The sequence below is a fragment of the Ranitomeya imitator genome, chromosome 2, assembly GCF_032444005.1.
Source record: "Ranitomeya imitator isolate aRanImi1 chromosome 2, aRanImi1.pri, whole genome shotgun sequence".
NCBI classification, from domain to species: domain Eukaryota; kingdom Metazoa; phylum Chordata; class Amphibia; order Anura; family Dendrobatidae; genus Ranitomeya; species Ranitomeya imitator.
In genome coordinates this window covers 446,154,394-446,177,710 of record NC_091283.1, presented here as the reverse complement: position 1 = coordinate 446,177,710, position 23,317 = coordinate 446,154,394, and the positions used below count along the sequence as shown (strand labels likewise).

General features: G+C 44.0%; 1 protein-coding gene across 2 annotated transcripts in view; it reads left to right on the top strand.

Moving 5' to 3' along the window:
- Nucleotides 1-23,317, top strand: part of HCK (HCK proto-oncogene, Src family tyrosine kinase) — a 56,803-nt gene that overhangs the window by 15,196 nt on the left and 18,290 nt on the right. The window contains exons 2-3 of one of the 2 annotated variants that reach the window (XM_069750992.1): nucleotides 1,141-1,385; nucleotides 20,827-20,857. In XM_069750992.1, coding sequence (XP_069607093.1) covers nucleotides 1,272-1,385; nucleotides 20,827-20,857 — 145 coding nt within the window. In that variant the 5' untranslated portion in view covers nucleotides 1,141-1,271. Of the gene's footprint in view, nucleotides 1-845; nucleotides 1,386-20,826; nucleotides 20,858-23,317 lie in introns of those variants that run through there. The other variant, XM_069750990.1, reaches the window with a different exon arrangement.

The window sequence follows — 23,317 nt, the reverse complement described above, 5'->3', positions numbered from 1 at the left end:
TATAGTCCTGCATATGCTGGCCATCACTTAATTTAGACTGATACAGCTTTCTCATAAGATATAGCTTATTGCTGAGATTTGACCTTTCATGCACTTTCTGTAATTCTTCCCACATTTTCTTTGCAGTATCACATTTGCATACATGTACAATCTGGTTATCATCTATGCTGAGGGAAATAGTGCTTTGTGCTTTCTGATCAGTCTCTAGCCAATCACCCGGTACTGGGTCAGGCACAGGCTGTTCAATACATTTCCATGTACCCTCTCTTATAAGTAACATCTTTACCTTGAATTTCCAGGAGCTGTAATTGTGATTTGTGAGACTTGGCACTGTGTACTTCACTGCATTCCTTTCTGTAGACATTCTTGTCTCTTGTACCTTTTTTTTTTTTTTTTTTGTTTGTTACTGGCCCTTTAAGCTGCGCTGTCCGGTGCTCTGTACACTGCGGTACCTTTGCGTTCCGGTGTCCTTGTATTCCGGGGGTTCCTCTGTGCTGTCTGCGCTTGGCTCGCTGCTTATTCCGGTGACTGGGCTTTTTACCATTTACTTTCCGGTGGCTGGGCCCATAACCTGTTAGCCGGAGTATTACCACAGCAGCGCGTGTTACTTCATATAAGCAGCAGAATCCAACGTAAGGCAAACTGTGTTTAATATATGCAGCTTGAACTGGAACAAAATAAGAAAGCTTTGACAGTAACTACCGATATAATCTAGTCCATGTAACACATGTCTCTCTGTGAAGGAAACAGCAGCAGAATGATGCAATCAGTGAGAGTCCTCTGACCTTTTTGTACAAACTTTAACAATCACAGCATAGCTGACAAATGAACACTCATAGACATTCAATGCAGACTACAACAGGAATGGAGTTGTTGCATTTAAACTTATTCCAACACACATGAATATCAGTGTTTGGGGACGTGGCCCGTTAAGGAGTTTCTTTCTCCTTTTCTGTGTCTCTTCTGCTCTCTGGGGTTTGTCTTTCAACCACCAGTTCTGCATTTTTAGAAGGAAGCTCATGTCATGTAAATTCAGCTCTTGAAAAGTGAAGTGACTTGTAACATCCAGCATTCACTGCAAGTGTGAGAAGTTGTCACATAACCTGCGCCGTCCAATAATGTCACCTCCATCCCTTCTAGGAAACGCTGCTTCCTGTCTTGAAAACATGAAGATGAGCCACTAGTGACCTGGAGAAATCGCAGGACGTCTCTGGTGCTGTCACCCCTTCCCTGCACCCATATTACCTCTGCCTGACAACGGTGCCATCAGCATGGGCTGCATAAAGTCCAAAGGAGAAACCAATGTGCAAGTCAAAACATGGGACCCCGCTCCCAGGACCGAACCCGGGCATTATGTGAAAGATCCCACATCCTCCAATGGGGCGGTGCGTATATAATATTGTATACTCCATAGTATATTATTATACCGTATGCAGTATAACTAGATACATAGTACATTATTACATCTTATACAGTATAACTAGATATATAGTATATTATTACCCTGCATAGAGCATAACTAGATATATAATATATTATTATCCTGCATACAGTATAACTAGATACATAGTATATGATTAACCCGTATACAGCATACTGTAACTAGATATAGTATATTATTGCCCCGTATACAGTATAACTAGACATGTAATAAATTATTACGCCATATACAGTATAATTAGACGTATATTGTATTACCCTGTATACAGTATAACTAGATATACTGTATATATTATATTATTACACCGTATAACTAGATATATACCGTAATATATTATTACCCCGTATACAGTATAACTAGATATATAGTATATTATTACCCCGTATACAGTATAACGTGATATATAGTATATTACCCCATATACAGTATAACTTGATATATAGTATATTAAACCATATACAGTAATATTATATATATATTATATTATTACCCCATATACAGTATAACTAGATATATAGTATATTATTACCCTGTATACAGCATAACTAGATATATAGTATATTATTCCCCTGTATACAGCATAACTAGATATATAGTATATTACTACATATACAGTATAGCTATATATATATATTATAGCAAAAAGTGAGAGCAGAACAGAAAAAAAACAAATTCTGGGTGCAAAGCCCCTCAGGCATGTACCAAACCTTATAATGAGAGTCCAAGAAGTCAAAGGCAGCACACCATGTCCATGAGCTGAAACGTCGCCATGATGGGCTATTAAACTTGAACACTTTTTTAACTTATTTGCAATGGTGTGCTGCCTTTGACTTCTTGGACTCTCTCTCTATATATATGTATTATTACACCGTATACAATATAACTAGCTACATAGTATATTATTACCCCATATACAATATAACTAGATATATAGTGTATTATTACACCATATACAGTGTAACTAGCTATATAGTATATTACTCCATATACAGTATAACTAGATTTATAGTGTATTACCCCATATAGAGTATAACTAGGTATTTAGTATATTATTACACCATATAGAGTATAACTAGATACCGTATATACTCGAGTATAAGCCGACCCGAGTATAAGCCGACCCCCCTAATTTTGCCACAAAAAACTGGGAAAACTTATTGACTCGAGTATAAGCCTAGGGAGGAAAATGGAGCAGCTACCAGTTAATGTCAAAAATAAAAATAGATACCAATAAAAGTAAAATTAATTGAGACATCAGTAGGTTAAGTGTTTTTGAATATCCATATTGAATCAGGAGCCCCATATAATGCTCCATACAGTTCATTATTGCCCCATAGATGCTCCATATAAAGCTGTGCCCCATATACAATGCTCTGCACCGTTCATTATTGCCCCATAGCTGTGCCATATAGTGCTCTGCACCGTTCATTATTGCCCCATAGCTGTGCCATATAGTGCTCTGCACCGTTCATTATTACCCCATAGTTGTGCCATATAGTGCTCTGCACCGTTCATTATTGCCCCATAGCTGTGCCATATAGTGCTCTGCACTGTTCATTATTGCCCCATAGCTGTGCCATATAGTGCTCTGCACCGTTCATTATTGCCCCATAGCTGTGCCATATAGTGCTCTGCACCATTCATTATTGCCCCATAGCTGTGCCATATAGTGCTCTGCACCGTTCAGTATTGCCCCATAGCTGTGCCATATAGTGCTCTGCACCGTTCATTATTGCCCCATAGCTGTGCTATATAGTGCTCTGCACCGTTCATTATTGCCCCATAGACGTGCCATATAGTGCTCTGCACCGTTCATTATTGCCCCATAGCTGTGCCATATAGTGCTCTGCACCGTTCATTATTGCCCCATAGCTGTGCCATATAGTGCTCTGCACCGTTCATTATTGCCCCATAGCTGTGCCATATAGTGCTCTGCACCATTCATTTTTGTCCCATAGCTGTGCCATATAGTGCTCTGCACCGTTCATTTTTGTCCCATAGCTGTGCAATATAGTGCTCTGCACCGTTCATGATTGCCCCATAGCTGTGCCATATAGTGCTCTGCACTGTTCATTATTGCCCCATAGCTGTGCCATATAGTGCTCTGCACCGTTCATTATTGCCCCATAGCTGTGCCATATAGTGCTCTGCACCGTTCATTTTTGTCCCATAGCTGTGCCATATAGTGCTCTGCACCATTCATTTTTGTCCCTTAGCTGTGCTATATTGTGCTCTGCACTGTTCATTATTGCCCCATAGCTGTGCCATATAGTGCTCTGCACCGTTCATTCTTGCCCCATAACTGTGCCATATAGTGCTCTGCATCGTTCATTCTTGCCCTATAGCTGTGCCATATAGTGCTCTGCACCGTTCATTATTGTCCCATAGCTGTGCCATATAATGCTCTGCACCGTTCATTATTGCCCCATTGATGTACCATAGAAAGCTGTGCCATTGCTGCTGCTGCTGCAATAAAAAAAAAAAAAAGCCATACTCACCTTTTTTGCTTGCAGCTCCCGGCGTCTCGTCCCGGCGTCTCCCCGCACTGACTGATCAGGCAGAGGGCGGCGCGCACACTATATGCGTCATCGCGCCCTCTGACCTGCACAGTCAGAGCGGAGAGACGCCGGGAAGATGGAGCGGCGCCCGGCGTGTGGAGCGGGGATAGGTGAATATGCGATACTTACCTGCTCCCGGCGTCCCGCTCCTTCTCCCGGACAGCTGGTCTTCGGTGCCGCAGCCTCTTCCTCTATCAGCAGTCACCGTTACCGCTGATTAGAGAAATGAATATGCGGCTCCACCCCTATGGGAGTGGAGTCCATATTCATTTTTCTAATGAGCGGTCCCACGTGACCACTGAAGAGGGGAAGAGCTGAAACACCCGAAGACCGTGGGACGGCAGGGGGAGCGCCAGGATCGCCGGGACTAGGTAAGAATGCCTCAGCGCCCTCTCCCCCTCACCCGCAGACCCCACCGCCGACCATGACTCGAGTATAAGCCGAGAGGGGCACTTTCAGCCCAAAAATTTGGGCTGAAAATCTCGGCTTATACTCGAGTATATACGGTATATGGTATATTATTAACCTGTATACAGTATAACTAGATATATAACTAGATATATAGTGTATTATTCCCCATATAGAGTATTACTACATATTCTGTATATGGGATAATAATATACTATATATCTAGTTATACTGTATACGGCGTAATAATATACTATTTAACTAGTTATACTGTATATGGGGTAATCATATACTATACACTAGTTATACTGTATATTATTACCCCATATACAGTATAACTTGATATATATTATATTATTAACCCATATACAGTATAACCAGATATACAGTATATTACCCCATATACAGTATAATTAGATATGTAGTATATTATTACCCTATACAGTATAATAATCGTCTAGGGTCCACTTCCGTCTGTTTGTCTATCACGGAAATCCCGCGTCGCTGATTGGTCGCGGCCGTCATAGCGTTTTAGCAGTCCGTTAAAAGGACTGCGTTACACCGCGGCATAACGCGGTGTAACGCAGTCCGTTAACACTGCCATTAACCCTATAAGTGTGACCACTTTTTACTATTGATGCTGCCTATGCAGCATCAATAGTAAAAACATACAAATAATGTTAAAAATAATAATTTAAAATATATATATATATATTCTCACCTTTCGGCGTCCGCGGCAGCGTTTCCCTCTCCTCGTGACCCTTCGGTCCCAAGAATGCATTGCGGCAATGACCCCACATTGCTATATACTACTGTGACTGTGCTATATACTACGTGGGCTGTGTTATATACTGCGTGGGCTGTGCATTGTACTATGTGGCTGTGTTATATACTACGTGGCTGTGTTATATACTGCGTGGCTGTGTTATATACTACATGGCTGTGCTATATACTACGTGGCTGTGCTATATACTACATGGGCTGTATTATATGCTATGTGGGCTGTGAGACTCTTTCGCCCGGGGCCCTCAAAAACCTGGAACTCGCCCTGGGGTTCAAGTCTGGAGATTGGGCTGCCCATGACAGGGTTTTGATGTGGTGGTCTCTTAATTTTTGCCAGAGCTGTAAATAGTCTATCATTACCCTGTATACAATATAACTAGATATACAGTATATTACCCTGTATACAGTATAACTAAATATAAAGTATATTACACCATATACAATATAACTAGATATATAGTATATTATTACACCATATACAGTATAACTAGATATATAGTATATTATTACCCCATATACAGTATAACTAGATATTTAGTACATTATTACACCGTATATACAGTATAACTAGATATATAGTACATTATTACACCGTATATACAGTATAACTACAGTAGATATGTAGTATATTATTACACCGTATACAGCATAACTTGATTTATAGTATATTATTACCCCATATACAGTATAACTAGATATATCATATATTATTACACCGTATACAGAATAACTAGATATATTATTATTATACATTTTTATAGCGCTATTTATTCCATGGAGCTTTACATGTGAAAAGGGGCAAATATAGACAAATACATTAAACATGAGCAAAAAACAAGGCACACGGGTACATAAGGAGGGAGGACCCTGCCCGCGAGGGCTCACAGTCTACAGGGGATGGGTGATGAAACACTAGGAGAGGGTAGAGCTGGTTGTGCTGGCGTTCAGTAGGTTGAGGATCACTGCAAGCTGTAGGCTTGTCGGAAGAGGTGAGTACACTATAACAATGAGTATAGCTTGGTTTGTTTGTTTTCTTTTATACCAAACTAGGGCGGGGTATGAAGACTTAGGCTACGTGCACACGTTGCAGATTTTGCTGCGGATCTGCAGCTGCGGGTCCACAGCAGCTTTCCATGCGTTTACAGGACAATGTAAACCTATGGAAACCGCAATCCGCAGTGCCCATGCTGCGGAAAAAAACGCACGAAAATGCTGCGGGTTACATTCCGCAGCATGTCAATTCTTTGTGCGGATTCCGCTGCGGTTTACACCTGCTCCACAATAGAATGCACAGGTGGAATCCGCACAAAATCCGCGGTAAATCTGCAGGTAAAACACAGTGCCTTTTACCTGCGGATTTCTGAAATCCGCTGCGGAAAAATCCGCAGCCCTACAGAATACGTGTGCACATACCCTTATTGATGGGGCAACCCCTTTAATTATTGCCCATTACTGTCACAAATTGAGAAGTATATTCAGGGATTTAATCTGGAAAAAAATGGCCTAGCTTTACTTTATTTCTGCCCAACTGTAATATCCCATAGGATGAGGAGGCGTTGTGTACGCTTCTTCGTCTGCCAAATGGTACTATATACCCTAAAGAAGACCCATTTACTTGTTGCCTCAAAATAAATGTAGGGCCAGGCGATAGTAGAGATCTCTTCTATATGGGATGATCAGCAATATCCTGAGTTCCAGAAGTCGGACGGATTTAAGTTTTGGCAGAAGGAAGGGATTTTTTACTGATCATCAGGTTAATGTGAAGTGCTCCTGCGCTTCTACGTGCTCCTGCGCTGCCACAAAATAGGTTCTGTCAGATCCTACAGCTACGGCACATTCAAGCCAATTTGACCTCTTTTTAGACCTTCCTTGGTTGTTTCCTTTATAGATATCTACTATATAATTGTCTAAGGGTCACGTCCATCTTTCTGCCTGTCCTTCTATCTTTCTTTCTGTCACGGATATTCATTGGTCACGCCCTCAGTCTGTTATGGAAATCCAAGTCGCTGATTGGTCGCGACAAAACAGCCACGACCAATCAGCGACGGGCACAGTCCGGAAGAAAATGGCTGCTCCTTACTCCCCGCAGTCAGTGCCCATCGCCCGCATACTCCCCTCCGGTCACCGCTCACAAAGGGTTAATGCTGGCGATAACGGACCGCGTTATGCCGCGGGTAACGCACTCCGTAACCGCTGCTATTAACCCTGTGTGTCCCATACTTTTTACTATTGATATTGCCTATGCGGCATCAATAGTAAAAAAATGTAATGGTAAAAATAATAAAAAAACAAAAAACCTGCTATACTCACCCTCTGTAGTCCGCCGAGCCGCTCGCGCCCTCCGCCATCTTCCGCTCCCGGCGATGCATTGCGAACTTACCCAGAAGACTTAGCGGTCTCGCGAGACCGTTAAGTCATCTGGGTAATTTCGCAGTGCATCCTGGGAACAGAAGATGGCGGCAGCCGCGCACGTATCATCGGAGCTTCGGTGGATCCTAGGGGGTGAGTATATAACTATTTTTTATTTTAATTATTTTTTTTTAACAGGGATATGGTGCCCACACTGCTGTATACTACGTGGGCTGTGTTAGATACCGCGTGGCTGCTATATACTACATAGGCAGTGTTATATACTGTGTAGGCTGTGTGATATACTCCGTGGGCTGTGTTATATACTGCGTGGGCTGTGCTATATATTACGTGGCCACTGTTATATACTGCGTGTGCAGTGTTATATACTACGTGGCTGATATATACTGCGTGGGCAGTGTTATATACTAAGTGGCTGCTATATACTGCGTGGGCTGTGTTATATACTACGTGGCTGCTATATACTGCATGGGCTGTGCTATATATTACGTGGCCAGTGTTATATACTGCGTGGCCTGTGTTATATACTATGTCGCCTGTGTTATATACTGCGTGGCTGCTATATACTGCGTGGGCTGTGTTATATAGTACGTGGCTGTGTTATATACTGTGTGGCCACTGTTATATATTGTGTGGCCTGTATTAACGCATCGGGTATTCTACAATATGTATGTATATAGCAGCCACATAATATTTAGCACAGGCCACGTAGTATTTGTCTGCTATATACTACATGGCTCCTACATGGCCTGTGCTATATACTATGTGGTTGCTATATACATACATAAATACATATTCTAGAATACCCGATGCGTTAGAATCGGGCCACCATCTAGTAGTGTATAAAAATGTAGCACACGGGAGTGATCTGAAATGTCTACTTCAAAAGCATAACCACATCCCATCACCTCACTGGCTTTTCGCATCCAAATAGTATGTGCCACAAGATGTGACAAGCCAGTGATTCTTTACTCCAGTATCAGGAGTCTCTCGACTATCGTTACCTAACAGCATTCACTTCTGCTTACTTGCCAAAATTATAGAAGAGGGATTTCAGAACTGTCAGTGTTTGCAGTGGCTCAGTTAATGATTTACATGCCACGGTCAATCGTGACCAATGCATGTAAGGAGTGTGACAGAGGGAGATCGCTCCCTCTGTCACTTCTGCGGCCTACCACAGCGAGTCAGACAGCCATATAAATCAGATGTGGATCGCAACGCAATGCTCAAAATGGCTCTCCCGACCCTAGCCTAACTGCATGTATTTCTATGCTACTGTCACGCTTGCGCCGGGAGAACCAACGTCCAGTCTGACCATTGCATTGCGATCCTCATCCGAGTTATATGGCCGTGTGTTTTTCCCTAATAGGATTAGATAATGCTCTGCGCTACATAAGTAGTGCAGGGTTTTATCAATGCAGTCAAGGGGAATTTGTGTCCCTGTGTGGGACTAATAAATACCCCTTTTTTTTCTAAAGCTTGGTTGGCTTTCAACCCCTTGCTGATTTCTAGACTAATAAATATTGTTGTTTTTTTTTTGTTTGTTTTTTTAAACATAATTTTTTTAAAGCATTTAAAGAAATCTATTTTTTTTAAATAATTAAATGAAATTAAAAAGGATACATATTTGGGATAATCACATCCACAAAACAAATATAAAAAGTAAAACAGAATTGTAATGTTTGTTCATGTCACCACATATAAAATTACCGTAAATAGAAAAGATATCTATCCCAAAATGTTACCAATACAGATTACGTCTTGTCACCCAGAATAATAAAAATGTTACAGCTCTCAGAGCATGATGCAAGATAATTTTTTTTTTTTTTAAGTGCCATCATCGTATCGATCTGTGCTATAAAGCTATATAATTACTTATCCTGCACGGAGAAAGCAAAAAAATAAACAAGTAAAAATCGGGCCAGAATTGCATTTTTTTTTTGTTTATTCCCCCCTACAAAAAAATGGAACAAAAATGTATACGTACCCAAAAAAGGTACTAGTGAGACCCACATCTGGTCATGCAAAAAATAAGCCCCCTCATAAAATGTTGAACTCATGACTCTCAGAACATGGAGATACAAAAACATTTGTTCTCAGAGCATTTATTGTATAAAAGTAATAAAACAGAGATAAACCTATATACGAGTACGTTTGGTATAATCATAATCATGCTGATCCACAAAATAAAGTTAACACTTTTAACAAATGAAAAGCGTAAAATATTTTTTAAAAACCCAACAGAATGGGTGTCTTTTTTTCTATTTCTTCCTATAAAGAGTTAATAAAAGTTATGTATTAGGTTGTATGTAACCCAAAATTATGCCACTGATAAATACAGTACCAAAAAAAGCATGCCCCCCCTACAGCTAAGTGTACAAATATATGAGTGGAAGCTTTATAGGGTAGGATGGGGGTATTAATTTTAATCTTTCCCCAAAATAGGCAAAATGGAAAGATTGGGGTTCATCACGACCACAAATGTGCCAGGTGTGTGACTAGGTGGCATGACCTGTAGTTGTCCAATCCATCGGTCACACCATCCAGGTTTGGCAGACACTTTTTGGCATCAGTTACAAATTTCGACACCACTAGGGTGTCAAGTTAACACCAAGCAGCAGCACTTTGCATCCTGCTTCATCCGCTTTGCATGTGTTGAATGACATCCTTGTGTGGCCATCATGTTGCCCCTCATCCACCATCATGTCGAGTTACTGCTCATTAGTGTTAGTGTTTAGTTTCTCAGAAGACATGTGTGACTATCAAACCACAAGTGCCCTTCTCCAACTTCCCCTTATGTAAAACTTGTTATAATGGGCCTTCAGCTGAAATCATCTATTTTTGGATGGCTTGCAGAATCCACAATCGGCACACTCCCTATCTTTTTCATATACAGTAGATCCAATTTGATAGTTCATTCCCATTTTAAATGGTTTACCGCTTTCCAATGGTTTACTGCCTCTTCACCTCTATCCAGGAGATGATTTCCCCAATTCCTGGTCTGGAGTCATTTAGTGCATAGGACCTGTGTCTAGTGGCTCAGATGACGCTCCCTCTCTCATCACTCCGCCTCTGCCAGTGACGCAGCGGGCACGCAATGACTTCACTTCATCACGTGCCACGCTATGTCAGCAGTGGAGCTGCTGAGATCTCACTGCAGAGACTAGAGCAGCGGGGGAACAGGGAGAGGTAAGTATTGTATTTATTTATTTTTTATAATACTGTAGGACTGTGGGGCTGCATTATACTCTATGAGGTGCCTGCATTATTCTCTATGGCAGTGGTCCTCAACCATTCTGACCTTGAGAGCCACATTCAGCTACTACCCCCCTCACAGTAGTGGCACATCCCACCACAGTCAGCATTCTCCCATCACACACTCTCAACACAGTCACATCCAGCTTCAAGCACCTCCTCTGACCGATAGTATCATCCTGTCTCCAGGGTACCATACTTAAATTATCACTAAACCCCCAAGACCAGTAGAAGTGTACCCAGATCTGTTCTTCTGTGCTGGGCTACTCACAAAGTTCACCATTTTGAGATGTGCTCTTCATACCAGTTTACTAAATCTGAAGCTAATGCACCAGGCTGGCAGACAGCCGCGAGCCACAATTCATGGGACCGCGAGCCACATGTGGCTCCCGAGCTACAGGTTGGGGACACATGCTCTATGGGAAGAGCTGCATTATACTCTATGTGGTGCCTGCATTACACTCTATGGGAGGGGCTGCATTATACTCTATGGCAGGGGCTGCATTATACTCTGAGGGGCCTGCGTTATACTCTATGGGAGGGGCTGCATTATACTCTATGAGAGGGGCTGCATTATACTCTATGGGGGCTGCATTATACTCTGTGTGTATGAGGGGCTGCATTATACTTTAACAGGTGGCTGCATTATACTCTATGTGGGGGCGCTGCATTATACTCTGTGGGGGGCCTGCATTATAGTCTACGGGATGGGCAGCATTATACTCTGTGGGGGCTGCATTATACTCTGTGTGGGGGGGCTGCATTATACTCTGTGGGGGAGCTGCATTATACTCTATGACGGGGCATTATAATCTATGGGGGCTGTATTATACTCTATGGTGGCAGCTGCATTTTACTCTATGAGGGAGCTGCATTATACTCTATGAGGGGGGTTGCATTATACTCTGAGGACTATGGGGTGCATTATACTATATGTATTTAAATGCTTTATGCATTTAATAACCCTCTGTGTCTGTACTTTTACATATTCTAGCTGATAACCTATTCATGCAGCATTACATGAACACCCGATGTCTTACATTATGGCTGGTCAGAACAATGAAAGTAACTCATTCCTTGGTATCTGTTGATTTATGTGATTATTGTTATGCCGTAATGTCTTTTATTGTCTGTATAAGTCCCTTCTAAAATGTAAAGTGCTGCAGAATATGTTGGCGCTATAAAAATAAAATTATTATTATGTACTATATGGGGTCTGCATTATACTCTGAGGGGGGCTGTATTATGCTCTGAGGGGGGCTGCATTATACTCTATGGGCCAGCTGTATTATATTCTGAGGACTCAGGGGTGCATTATACTATATGTACTATATGGGGGCTGCATTGCACTCTATCAGGGACGATGGGGAGTGCATTATAATATATGTACTATATTGGACCTGCATTATACTGTATTGAGGACTATATGAAGGACTATGGGGTGCTTTATATTTTGAGGAGTGCATTGTACTATATGGAGGACTATGGGGGTGCATTATACAATGTGGAGGACTATGGAATGCATTATGCTATACTGAGGACGATGGTAAGTGCATTATACTATGGATAGCATATTATACTATATGGAGGACTATGGGGAGTGTATTGGACTATGGAGAGTGTATTATAGTATATTGAGGACTATGGGTAGTGTATTATACTATATGGAGGGATATGCAGTACATTATACTATATGGAGTACTATGGGGCACATTATAATATAAGGAGGACTGTGGGATGTGCATTATACAATATGGAAGACTATGGGGTGCATTATACAATATGGAGGACTATGGGATGCATTATACTATGTGGAGGACTATGGGGTATATTATGCTAAACAAGCAAAATGCTGTCTATTCATCAAGTGATTGGATTGTTTATACCGGAACAAAAATCATTGTTCTCAGCACCACATCGCCCAGTAAAAACTGTACATATGCTGCTGATAACAGGATGCTGTATGGGGACAGTTAGATCTACTAGTGATATCGGGAAACAAGCGTCGAATGACTTCAATATTGTCGATCACACTCATTTAGGGGCCTGAACTCACTGCAGGTAAATACAGCCAAAATGTTTGTGTGATGGTGCAATATGTGAGCATTTAGGGCCAGACTTTAAACTTTAGCCCAGGGCCCCACTTTGTCTAAAACCGACCCTGGGTTTAGTGTCCCATTATTGATGCCCAGTGTTTTAGTGTTGTAATCTTGGTGTCCATTGGTTTAGTGTCCCAGTATTATGTGTGATGTGGTTTTATTTCTCATTGTTAGTGGCCGGTGGTTTAATGTACCTGAATTAATGTTTAGTGGTTTAGCGTCCCAGTATTAGTGTATAATGGTTTAGTGTTCCATAATTGGTGCCCCATTATTAGTGTCACAGTACTGGTGTTCAGTGGTTTGTGGAGTGTATATTTGACAACCTTCCTATTCCTGGCTCTCGCTGGCAATAACCAGCGCTCTCCCTGGCAATGACCAGCGCTCTCCATGGCAATGACCAGCGCCCTCCCTGGCAATGACGAGCGCTCTCCCTGGCAATGACGAGCCCTCTCCCTGGCAATGACGAGCCCTCTCCCTGGCAATGACGAGCCCTCTCTGTTGTGAATTCTGTGGCAGAGCTCCCTCCTGTGGTCACAAGTGGTACTTCGGCTGGTTCTCTCTGTGAGCTTCCGTTGGTGGAGGAAAGTGGTACTGCGGCTTCTGAGTTTCCTTCCTCAGGTGATGTGGTGAAGTCGTTAGGTGCTGTTCTATTTAACTCCACCTAGTGCTTTGATCCTGGCCTCCAGTCAATGTTCTAGTATTGGACCTGTTTCCTCCTGGATCGTTCCTGTGGCCTGCTGCTCTGCATAGCTAAGTTCCTCTTTGCTATTTGTTTGCTGTTTTTTTCTGTCCAGCTTGTCTATTTGTTTTTACTGCTTGCTGGAAGCTCTGGGACGCAGAGGGTGTACCTCCGTGCCGTTAGTTCGGTACGGAGGGTCTTTTTGCCCCCTTTGTGTGGATTTTGTAGGGTTTTGTGTTGACCGCAAAGTTACCTTTCCTATCCTCGCTCTGTTTAGAAAGTTGGGCCTCACTTTGCTAAATCTATTTCATCTCTACGTTTGTCTTTTCATCTTAACTCACAGTCATTATATGTGGGGGCTGCCTTTTCCTTTGGGGTATTTCTCTGAGGCAAGGTAGGCTTATTTTCTATCTTCAGGCTAGCTAGTTTCTCAGGCCGTGCCGAGTTGCATAGGGAGCGTTAGGCGCAATCCACGGCTGCCTTTAGTGTGGTTGGAGAGGATTAGGGATTGCGGTCAACAGAGTTCCCACGTCTCAGAGCTCGTTCTTGTTTTTTGGGTTATTGCCAGGTCACTGTATGTGCGCTGACCTCTATGTCCATTGTGGTACTGAATTACCTTTCATAACAGTACTGGAGGCCAAAAGTACTAATGATTCCCAATAGAGGGAAAAAAGAAGTTCTGAGACCATTTTTTTTTCTTTGCACTGTGTTTTGCCTTTTTTTTCCCCTAGACATTTGGGTGGTTCAGGACACAGGTGTAGCAATGGACATTAAAGGTCTGTCTTCATGTGTGGATCAGCTCACGGCAAGAGTACAAAGTATTCAAGACTTTGTGGTTCAGAATTCTATGTTAGAACCGAGAATTCCTATTCCTGATTTGTTTTTTTGGAGATAGAACTAAATTTCTGAGTTTCAAAAATAATTGTAAACTATTTCTGGCTTTGAAATCTCGCTCCTCTGGTGACCCAGTTCAACAAGTTAGGATCGTTATTTCTTTTTTGCATGGCGACCCTCAGGACTGGGCATTTTCTCTTGCGTCAGGAGATCCTGCATTAAGTAATATCGATGCATTTTTCCGGGCGCTCGGATTGCTGTACGATGAGCCTAATTCTGTGGATCAGGCAGAGAAGAATTTGCTGGCTCTGTGTCAGGGTCAGGATGAAATAGAGGTATATTGTCAGAAATTTAGAAAGTGGTCCGTACTCACTCAGTGGAATGAAGGTGCGCTCGCAGCTATTTTCAGAAAAGGTCTCTCTGAAGCCCTTAAGGATGTCATGGTGGGATTTCCTATGCCTGCTAGTCTGAATGAGTCTATGTCTTTGGCCATTCAGATCGGTCGACACTTGCGCGAGCGTAAATCTGTGCACCATTTGGCGGTATTACCTGAGCTTAAACCTGAGCCTATGCAGTGCGATAGGACTTTGACCAGAGTTGAACGGCAAGAACACAGACGTCTGAATGGGCTGTGTTTCTACTGTGGTGATTCCACTCATGCTATCTCTGATTGTCCTAAGCGCACTAAGCGGTTCGCTAGGTCTGCCACCATTGGTACGGTACAGTCAAAATTTCTTCTGTCTGTTACCTTGATCTGCTCTTTGTCATCGTATTCTGTCATGGCATTTGTGGACTCAGGCGCTGCTCTGAATTTGATGGACTTGGAGTATGCTAAGCGTTGTGGGTTTTTCTTGGAGCCCTTGCAGTGTCCTATTCCATTGAGAGGAATTGATGCTACGCCTTTGGCCAAGAATAAGCCTCAGTACTGGACCCAGCTGACCATGTGCATGGCTCCTGCACATCAGGAGGTTATTCGCTTTCTGGTGTTGCATAATCTGCATGATGTGGTCGTGTTGGGGTTGCCATGGCTACAAGTCCATAATCCAGTATTAGATTGGAAATCCATGTCTGTGTCCAGCTGGGGTTGTCAGGGGGTACATGGTGATGTCCCATTTCTGACTATTTCGTCATCCACCCCTTCTGAGGTTCCTGAGTTCTTGTCTGATTACCGGGATTTATTTGATGAGCCCAAGTCCGATACCCTACCTCCGCATAGGGATTGTGATTGTGCTATCGATTTGATTCCTGGTAGTAAATTCCCAAAAGGTCGACTGTTTAATTTATCTGTGCCTGAGCACGCCGCTATGCGGAGTTATGTGAAGGAGTCTTTGGAGAAAGGGCATATTCGCCCATCATCGTCGCCATTAGGAGCAGGGTTCTTTTTTGTAGCCAAGAAGGATGGTTCACTGAGACCTTGTATAGATTACCGCCTTCTAAATAAGATCACGGTTAAATTTCAGTACCCCTTGCCATTGTTATCTGATTTGTTTGCTCGGATTAAGGGGGCTAGTTGGTTCACCAAGATAGATCTTCGTGGTGCGTATAATCTTGTGCGTATTAAGCGAGGCGATGAGTGGAAAACTGCATTTAATACGCCCGAGGGCCATTTTGAGTATCTAGTAATGCCATTCGGACTTGCCAATGCTCCATCAGTGTTTCAGTCCTTTATGCATGACATCTTCCGAGAGTACCTGGATAAATTCCTGATTGTGTACTTAGATGACATTTTGATCTTCTCGGATGATTGGGAGTCTCATGTGAAGCAGGTCAGAACGGTGTTTCAGGTCCTGCGTGCTAATTCTTTGTTTGTGAAGGGATCAAAGTGTCTCTTTGGTGTTCAGAAGGTTTCATTTTTGGGGTTCATCTTTTCCCCTTCTACTATCGAGATGGACCCTGTTAAGGTCCAAGCCATCCATAATTGGACTCAGCCGACATCTTTGAAAAGTCTGCAAAAGTTCCTGGGCTTTGCTAATTTTTATCGTCGCTTCATCTGCAATTTTTCTAGTATTGCTAAACCATTGACCGATTTGACCAAGAAAGGTGTTGATTTGGTCAATTGGTCTTCTGCTGCGGTGGAAGCTTTTCAAGAGTTGAAGCGTCGTTTTTCTTCTGCCCCTGTGTTGTGCCAGCCAGATGTTTCGCTCCCGTTCCAGGTCGAGGTTGATGCTTCTGAGATTGGAGCAGGGGCTGTTTTGTCGCAAAGAAGTTCTGATGGCTCGGTGATGAAACCATGCGCCTTCTTTTCCAGGAAGTTTTCGCCTGCTGAGCGTAATTATGATGTTGGCAATCGAGAGTTGCTGGCCATGAAGTGGGCATTCGAGGAGTGGCGTCATTGGCTTGAAGGAGCTAAGCATCGCGTGGTGGTCTTGACTGATCATAAGAACTTGACTTATCTCGAGTCCGCCAAGCGGTTGAATCCTAGACAAGCTCGTTGGTCGTTGTTTTTTGCCCGTTTTGACTTTGTGATTTCGTACCTTCCGGGCTCTAAAAATGTGAAGGCGGATGCTCTGTCTAGGAGTTTTGTGCCCGACTCTCCGGGTGTATCTGAGCCGGCGGGTATCCTCAAAGAGGGAGTAATTGTGTCTGCCATCTCCCCTGATTTGCGGCGGGTGCTGCAAAAATTTCAGGCTAATAAACCTGATCGTTGCCCAGCGGAGAAACTGTTTGTCCCTGATAGGTGGACGAATAAAGTTATCTCTGAGGTTCATTGTTCGGTGTTGGCTGGTCATCCTGGAATCTTTGGTACCAGAGAGTTAGTGGCTAGATCCTTTTGGTGGCCATCTCTGTCGCGGGATGTGCGTACTTTTGTGCAGTCCTGTGGGATTTGTGCTCGGGCTAAGCCCTGCTGTTCTCGTGCCAGTGGGTTGCTTTTGCCCTTGCCGGTCCCGAAGAGGCCTTGGACACATATCTCTATGGATTTTATTTCAGATCTTCCCGTCTCTCAAAAGATGTCAGTCATTTGGGTGGTCTGTGATCGCTTCTCTAAGATGGTCCATTTGGTACCCTTGTCTAAATTGCCTTCCTCCTCTGATTTGGTGCCATTGTTTTTCCAGCATGTGGTTCGTTTACATGGCATTCCAGAGAATATCGTTTCTGACAGAGGTTCCCAGTTTGTTTCGAGGTTTTGGCGAGCCTTTTGTGGTAGGATGGGTATTGACTTGTCTTTTTCCTCGGCTTTCCATCCTCAGACTAATGGCCAGACCGAACGAACCAATCAGACCTTGGAAACATATCTGAGATGCTTTGTTTCTGCTGATCAGGATGACTGGGTGTCCTTTTTGCCTTTGGCTGAGTTCGCCCTTAATAATCGGGCCAGCTCGGCTACCTTGGTTTCACCGTTTTTCTGCAACTCTGGGTTCCATCCTCGTTTCTCTTCAGGGCAGGTTGAGTCTTCGGACTGTCCTGGTGTGGATACTGTGGTGGACAGGTTGCAGCAGATTTGGACTCATGTAGTGGACAATTTGACTTTGTCCCAGGAGAAGGCTCAACGTTTCGCTAATCGCAGACGCTGTGTGGGTCCCCGACTTCGGGTTGGGGACTTGGTTTAGTTATCTTCTCGTCATATTCCTATGAAGGTTTCCTCTCCTAAGTTTAAACCTCGTTTTATTGGTCCGTATAGGATTTCTGAGGTTCTTAATCCTGTGTCTTTTCGTCTGACCCTTCCAGATTCTTTTTCCATACATAACGTATTCCATAGGTCATTGTTGCGGAGATACGTGGCACCTATGGTTCCATCTGTTGATCCTCCTGCCCCGGTTTTGGTGGAGGGGGAGTTGGAGTATATTGTGGAGAAGATTTTGGATTCTCGTGTTTCAAGGCGGAAACTCCAGTATCTGGTTAAGTGGAAGGGTTATGCTCAGGAAGATAATTCCTGGGTCTTTGCCTCTGATGTCCATGCTCCCGATCTTGTTCGTACCTTTCATATGGCTCATCCTGGTCATCCTGGGAGCTCTGGTGAGGGTTCGGTGACCCCTCCTCAAGAGGGGGGTACTGTTGTGGATTCTGTGGCAGAGCTCCCTCCTGTGGTCACAAGTGGTACTTCGGCTGGTTCTCTCTGTGAGCTTCCGTTGGTGGAGGAAAGTGGTACTGCGGCTTCTGAGTTTCCTTCCTCAGGTGATGTGGTGAAGTCGTTAGGTGCTGTTCTATTTAACTCCACCTAGTGCTTTGATCCTGGCCTCCAGTCAATGTTCTAGTATTGGACCTGTTTCCTCCTGGATCGTTCCTGTGGCCTGCTGCTCTGCATAGCTAAGTTCCTCTTTGCTATTTGTTTGCTGTTTTTTTCTGTCCAGCTTGTCTATTTGTTTTTACTGCTTGCTGGAAGCTCTGGGACGCAGAGGGTGTACCTCCGTGCCGTTAGTTCGGTACGGAGGGTCTTTTTGCCTTCTTTGCGTGGATTTTGTAGGGTTTTGTGTTGACCGCAAAGTTACCTTTCCTATCCTCGCTCTGTTCAGAAAGTTGGGCCTCACTTTGCTAAATCTATTTCATCTCTACGTTTGTCTTTTCATCTTAACTCACAGTCATTATATGTGGAGGCTGCCTTTTCCTTTGGGGTATTTCTCTGAGGCAAGGTAGGCTTATTTTCTATCTTCAGGCTAGCTAGTTTCTCAGGCCGTGCCGAGTTGCATAGGGAGCGTTAGGCGCAATCCACGGCTGCCTTTAGTGTGGTTGGAGAGGATTAGGGATTGCGGTCAACAGAGTTCCCACGTCTCAGAGCTCGTTCTTGTTTTTTGGGTTATTGCCAGGTCAGTGTATGTGCGCTGACCTCTATGTCCATTGTGGTACTGAATTACCTTTCATAACACCTCTCCCTGGCAATGACGAGCCCTCTTCCTGTCAATGACGAGCGCCCTCCCTGGCAATGACGAGCCCTCTCCCTGGCAATGACGAGCCCTCTCCCTGGCAATGACGAGCCCTCTTCCTGTCAATGACGAGCGCCCTCCCTGTCAATGACGAGCCCTCTCCCTGGCTATGACGAGCCATCTCCCTGGCAATGACGAGCGCTCTCCCTGGCAATGACGATCACTCTCCCTGGCAATGACGAGCCCTCTTCCTGTCAATGACGAGCGCCCTCCCTGTCAATGACGATCGCTCACCCTGGCAATGACAAGCATTCTCCCTGGCTATGACAAGCATTCTCACTGGCAATGACGAGCACTCTCCCTGGCAATGACGAGCACTCTCCCTGGCAATGACGAGCACTCTCCCTCTCCCTGGCAATGACGAGCACTCGCCCTGGCAATGATGAGCATTCTCCCTGGCAATGACATGCACTCGCCCTGGCAATGACGAGCATTCTCCCTGGCAATGACGAGCACTCTCCCTGGCAATGACGAGCACTCTCCCTGGCAATGACGATCACTCTTCCTGGCAATGACGATCACTCTCCCTGGCAATGACGAGCACTCTCCCTGGCAATGACGAGCACTCTCCCTGGCAATGACGAGCACTCTCATTGGCAATGACGAGCACTCTCTCTGGCAATGACGAGCACTCTCCCTGGCAATGACGAGCACTCTCCCTGGCAATGACGAGCACTCTCCCTGGCAATGACGAGCACTCTCCCTGGCAATGGCGAGCACTCTCCCTCTCCCTAGCAATGACGGGCACTCTCCCTGGCAATGATGAGCACTCTCCCTGGCAATGACGAGTGCTCGCCCTCTCCCTGGAAATGACGAGCACTCGTTATTTCTATACATGACGAGTCCGGTTCCTCTTTCTTCATGAACTATTGTAAAAATATTCTTATCTTGCAAAAAGTGGAGATTTTATTTAATGGTCTGCTGGTAAATTGAAGCAAAGTTTTGGAAGTTCCCTAATTACAGGCGGATGTGTAAAACTTCATCTTCGCGAGATTGCATCAAATATATAGGAAGCGAATGCAATAAACCCAATTGCTTCACCCTTGCTGTGAAAGGAAGAGCTGACACTTCTCCAAAGTGTTATGTAAATGGTCTTTACATCTTAAAGTGGAACCTGCCCTTACATACCCTATTTTACTGCTAATGATGATTCTTATTCAAGAATTGCTTAAATAACAGTTACATAATGCATATAAAATGCTGGTATGCTTGTCAGAGTTTTATCACTTCTTGACTTTTATAAATACTGGAAAGGGTTGTCTGGAATAAAAAATAAACCTAGCTACCTGTCTCTAAACACAGCGCCACCCCTATCTATGAGTTGCGTCTGGTTTTGCAGCTCAGCTTTGTTCAAGTGATTGGTGCAAAAGCTGCAATACCACACACAACCTGGAACTAGGGGTGGCACAATTTCTGAAAAAAAGAAAGACATTACCATTAACTACCATTAACTTAACCACTTCTGTCGTCATTGACCATTGTGCTTGTATGATCACATATCCAGATAGTCATTCTAAGTTATGCATTGATTATTTTACAGAATAAACCAAAAGAAGTCCCTGGCGTTGGAGGTAAGTGACCGCCATGAGGAGTGGTCGGGAGTGGGGGAGGAGGACAGTGGGCGGCCGCATCACGGCCACAGTCAGATGACAATTCATGAAAGGCAACTCAGAAACATTACATGATGGGAAATGTTGTAGCAGGTGTATCACACATGATAGGCTTAGATACACAGCTGAGTAGTCGGTATCACACATGATAGGCTTACATACACAGCGGATTAGTCGGTATCACACATGATAGGCTTAGATACACAGCTGAGTAGTTGGTATCACACATGATAGGCTTAGATACACAGCTGAGTAGTCGGTATCACATATGATTGGCTTAGACACACAGCTGAGTAGTCGGTATCACACATGATAGGCTTAGATACAGAGCTGAGTAGTCGGTATCACACATGATTGGCTTAGACACACAGCTGAGTAGTCGGTATCACACATGATAGGCTTAGATACACAGCTGAGTAGTCGGTATCACACATGATAGGCTTAGATACACAGCTGAGTAGTCGGTATCACACATGATTGGCTTAGACACACAGCTGAGTAGTCGGTATCACACATGATAGGCTTAGATACACAGCTGAGTAGTCGGTATCACACATGATAGGCTTAGACACACAGCTGAGTAGTCGGTATCACACATGATAGGCTTAGATACACAGCTGAGTAGTCGGTATCACATATGATTGGCTTAGACACACAGCTGAGTAGTCGGTATCACACATGATAGGCTTAGATACACAGCTGAGTAGTCGGTATCACACATGATTGGCTTAGACACACAGCTGAGTAGTCGGTATCACACATGATAGGCTTAGATACACAGCTGAGTAGTCGGTATCACACATGATAGGCTTAGATACATAGCTGAGTAGTCGGTATCACACATGACAGGCTGGAGTCACACTAAAGATTTTTGAAATCGGTCCGATTTTGATGAGGAGAGTCGGACAAGTGTAATGCAAGTGCTATACAGCGAGGTCAACCATCAGCACTCAGACAGGGGATGCACGCTCCAAAATCCAAGGATCCAATCGGACAAAAACGCATATAAAGAAGAAAGAGCAGCATCCATACCAGGTGATGTTAGTCCAAAAAAGTTCTTTATTCCGCCATGATAAAAATACAACGTTTCGGCCTGGTTGGCCTTTGTCAAGTATACACATTGTCCAAAGTAGCCATCTTAAATAGTGTGAAACCCACATGAGCTCCAATCACCATCAAGGGGCGGCCTTTATTAAATATACATTTAATGTGCTTAAATATCAGATACTATACATATATCTACTAAGTAACAGCTAAACAGCACCATCACTACCCATATCCTATGAAAATATATACAGGAAAAGCATAAAATTCAAAATCACATATATAAACAAACATCACAAAGGTGCACAGTCCAATGATTGCATTTGTTGTCTGGTTGCTATATCGACATCTCCACCAATCGCATAATGTCCATGGGCCAGTCCCCTTTCTCATCCAATCCCTGTGGGTTAGGAGAAAAGGCACACAAAATAAACCCCCCAATCAAAGCAGAAAGTACAAGGATGCATGCGAGCGCCATAGGACGCCAGCGCACGCGCACGGCACACTGCAGGGCCGATCACCTGACCGCCCCACAGCGATTGCCAAGTGCGCAAGCGCCGGACGTCCCCGACGTCATAGAGCGCAGGAGCGCACGCGCAAGGCGCACCAAGGGGACGACCAACAGGCCGCCCCCCAGCACAACCAAGCGCGCACGCGCCAGGCACCCCAGAGTAAGCGTCTACATCGGAGCACCAGACCCGGCAGCGAATCACACGGCCGGACCAGGCGCCACAGCCCTATTGCTATGGCAACCAGCCCGCCCGTACGCCGCACCAGGCCAGCGCCCCCAGATAGACGCAAGCATAGCCATCTCCATGGCAACCATCCCTCACAAACAATCGCGATAAAGCAGGCAGGGAGCGCAGGGAGAAAAAATGCAAAACATATCAACATATAAACAATACGCTATAAATAGCAGATAAGGCACCTCCATCCACTCTCTGACTGCCAAATCACGACCCTAGGCACAAAAGAGAGAAAAAAACAAAAACAAATTACAATAAAAACAAAGTACAGAAACAGCACAAGATTAAAACACACACGGAGTAGAGTACGCACACTGTGTCAAAAGGGAGAATCCTATATATCTGAACACAAATATCAGACTACCTGTAGCACATCAATATTGTAACATAATTATGTAGTGCAAATCTGTAGGTTATAGTCTAGATTAAGCCCCTTGGGCTGCAGTGTTTCCAAAACTGAAATCCACCTTAGTTCCTTTTGCTTCAATATAAGATTCCTATCACCCCCTCTCCTCAGTGTCGGGACCCCATCGATTACTCTAAAACGCAACTGATTAACAGAGTGTCTGCACTCACTAAAATGTTTAGGTATTGGCAGGTCGGTTAGATTCGTACGTATCGTGCTCTTATG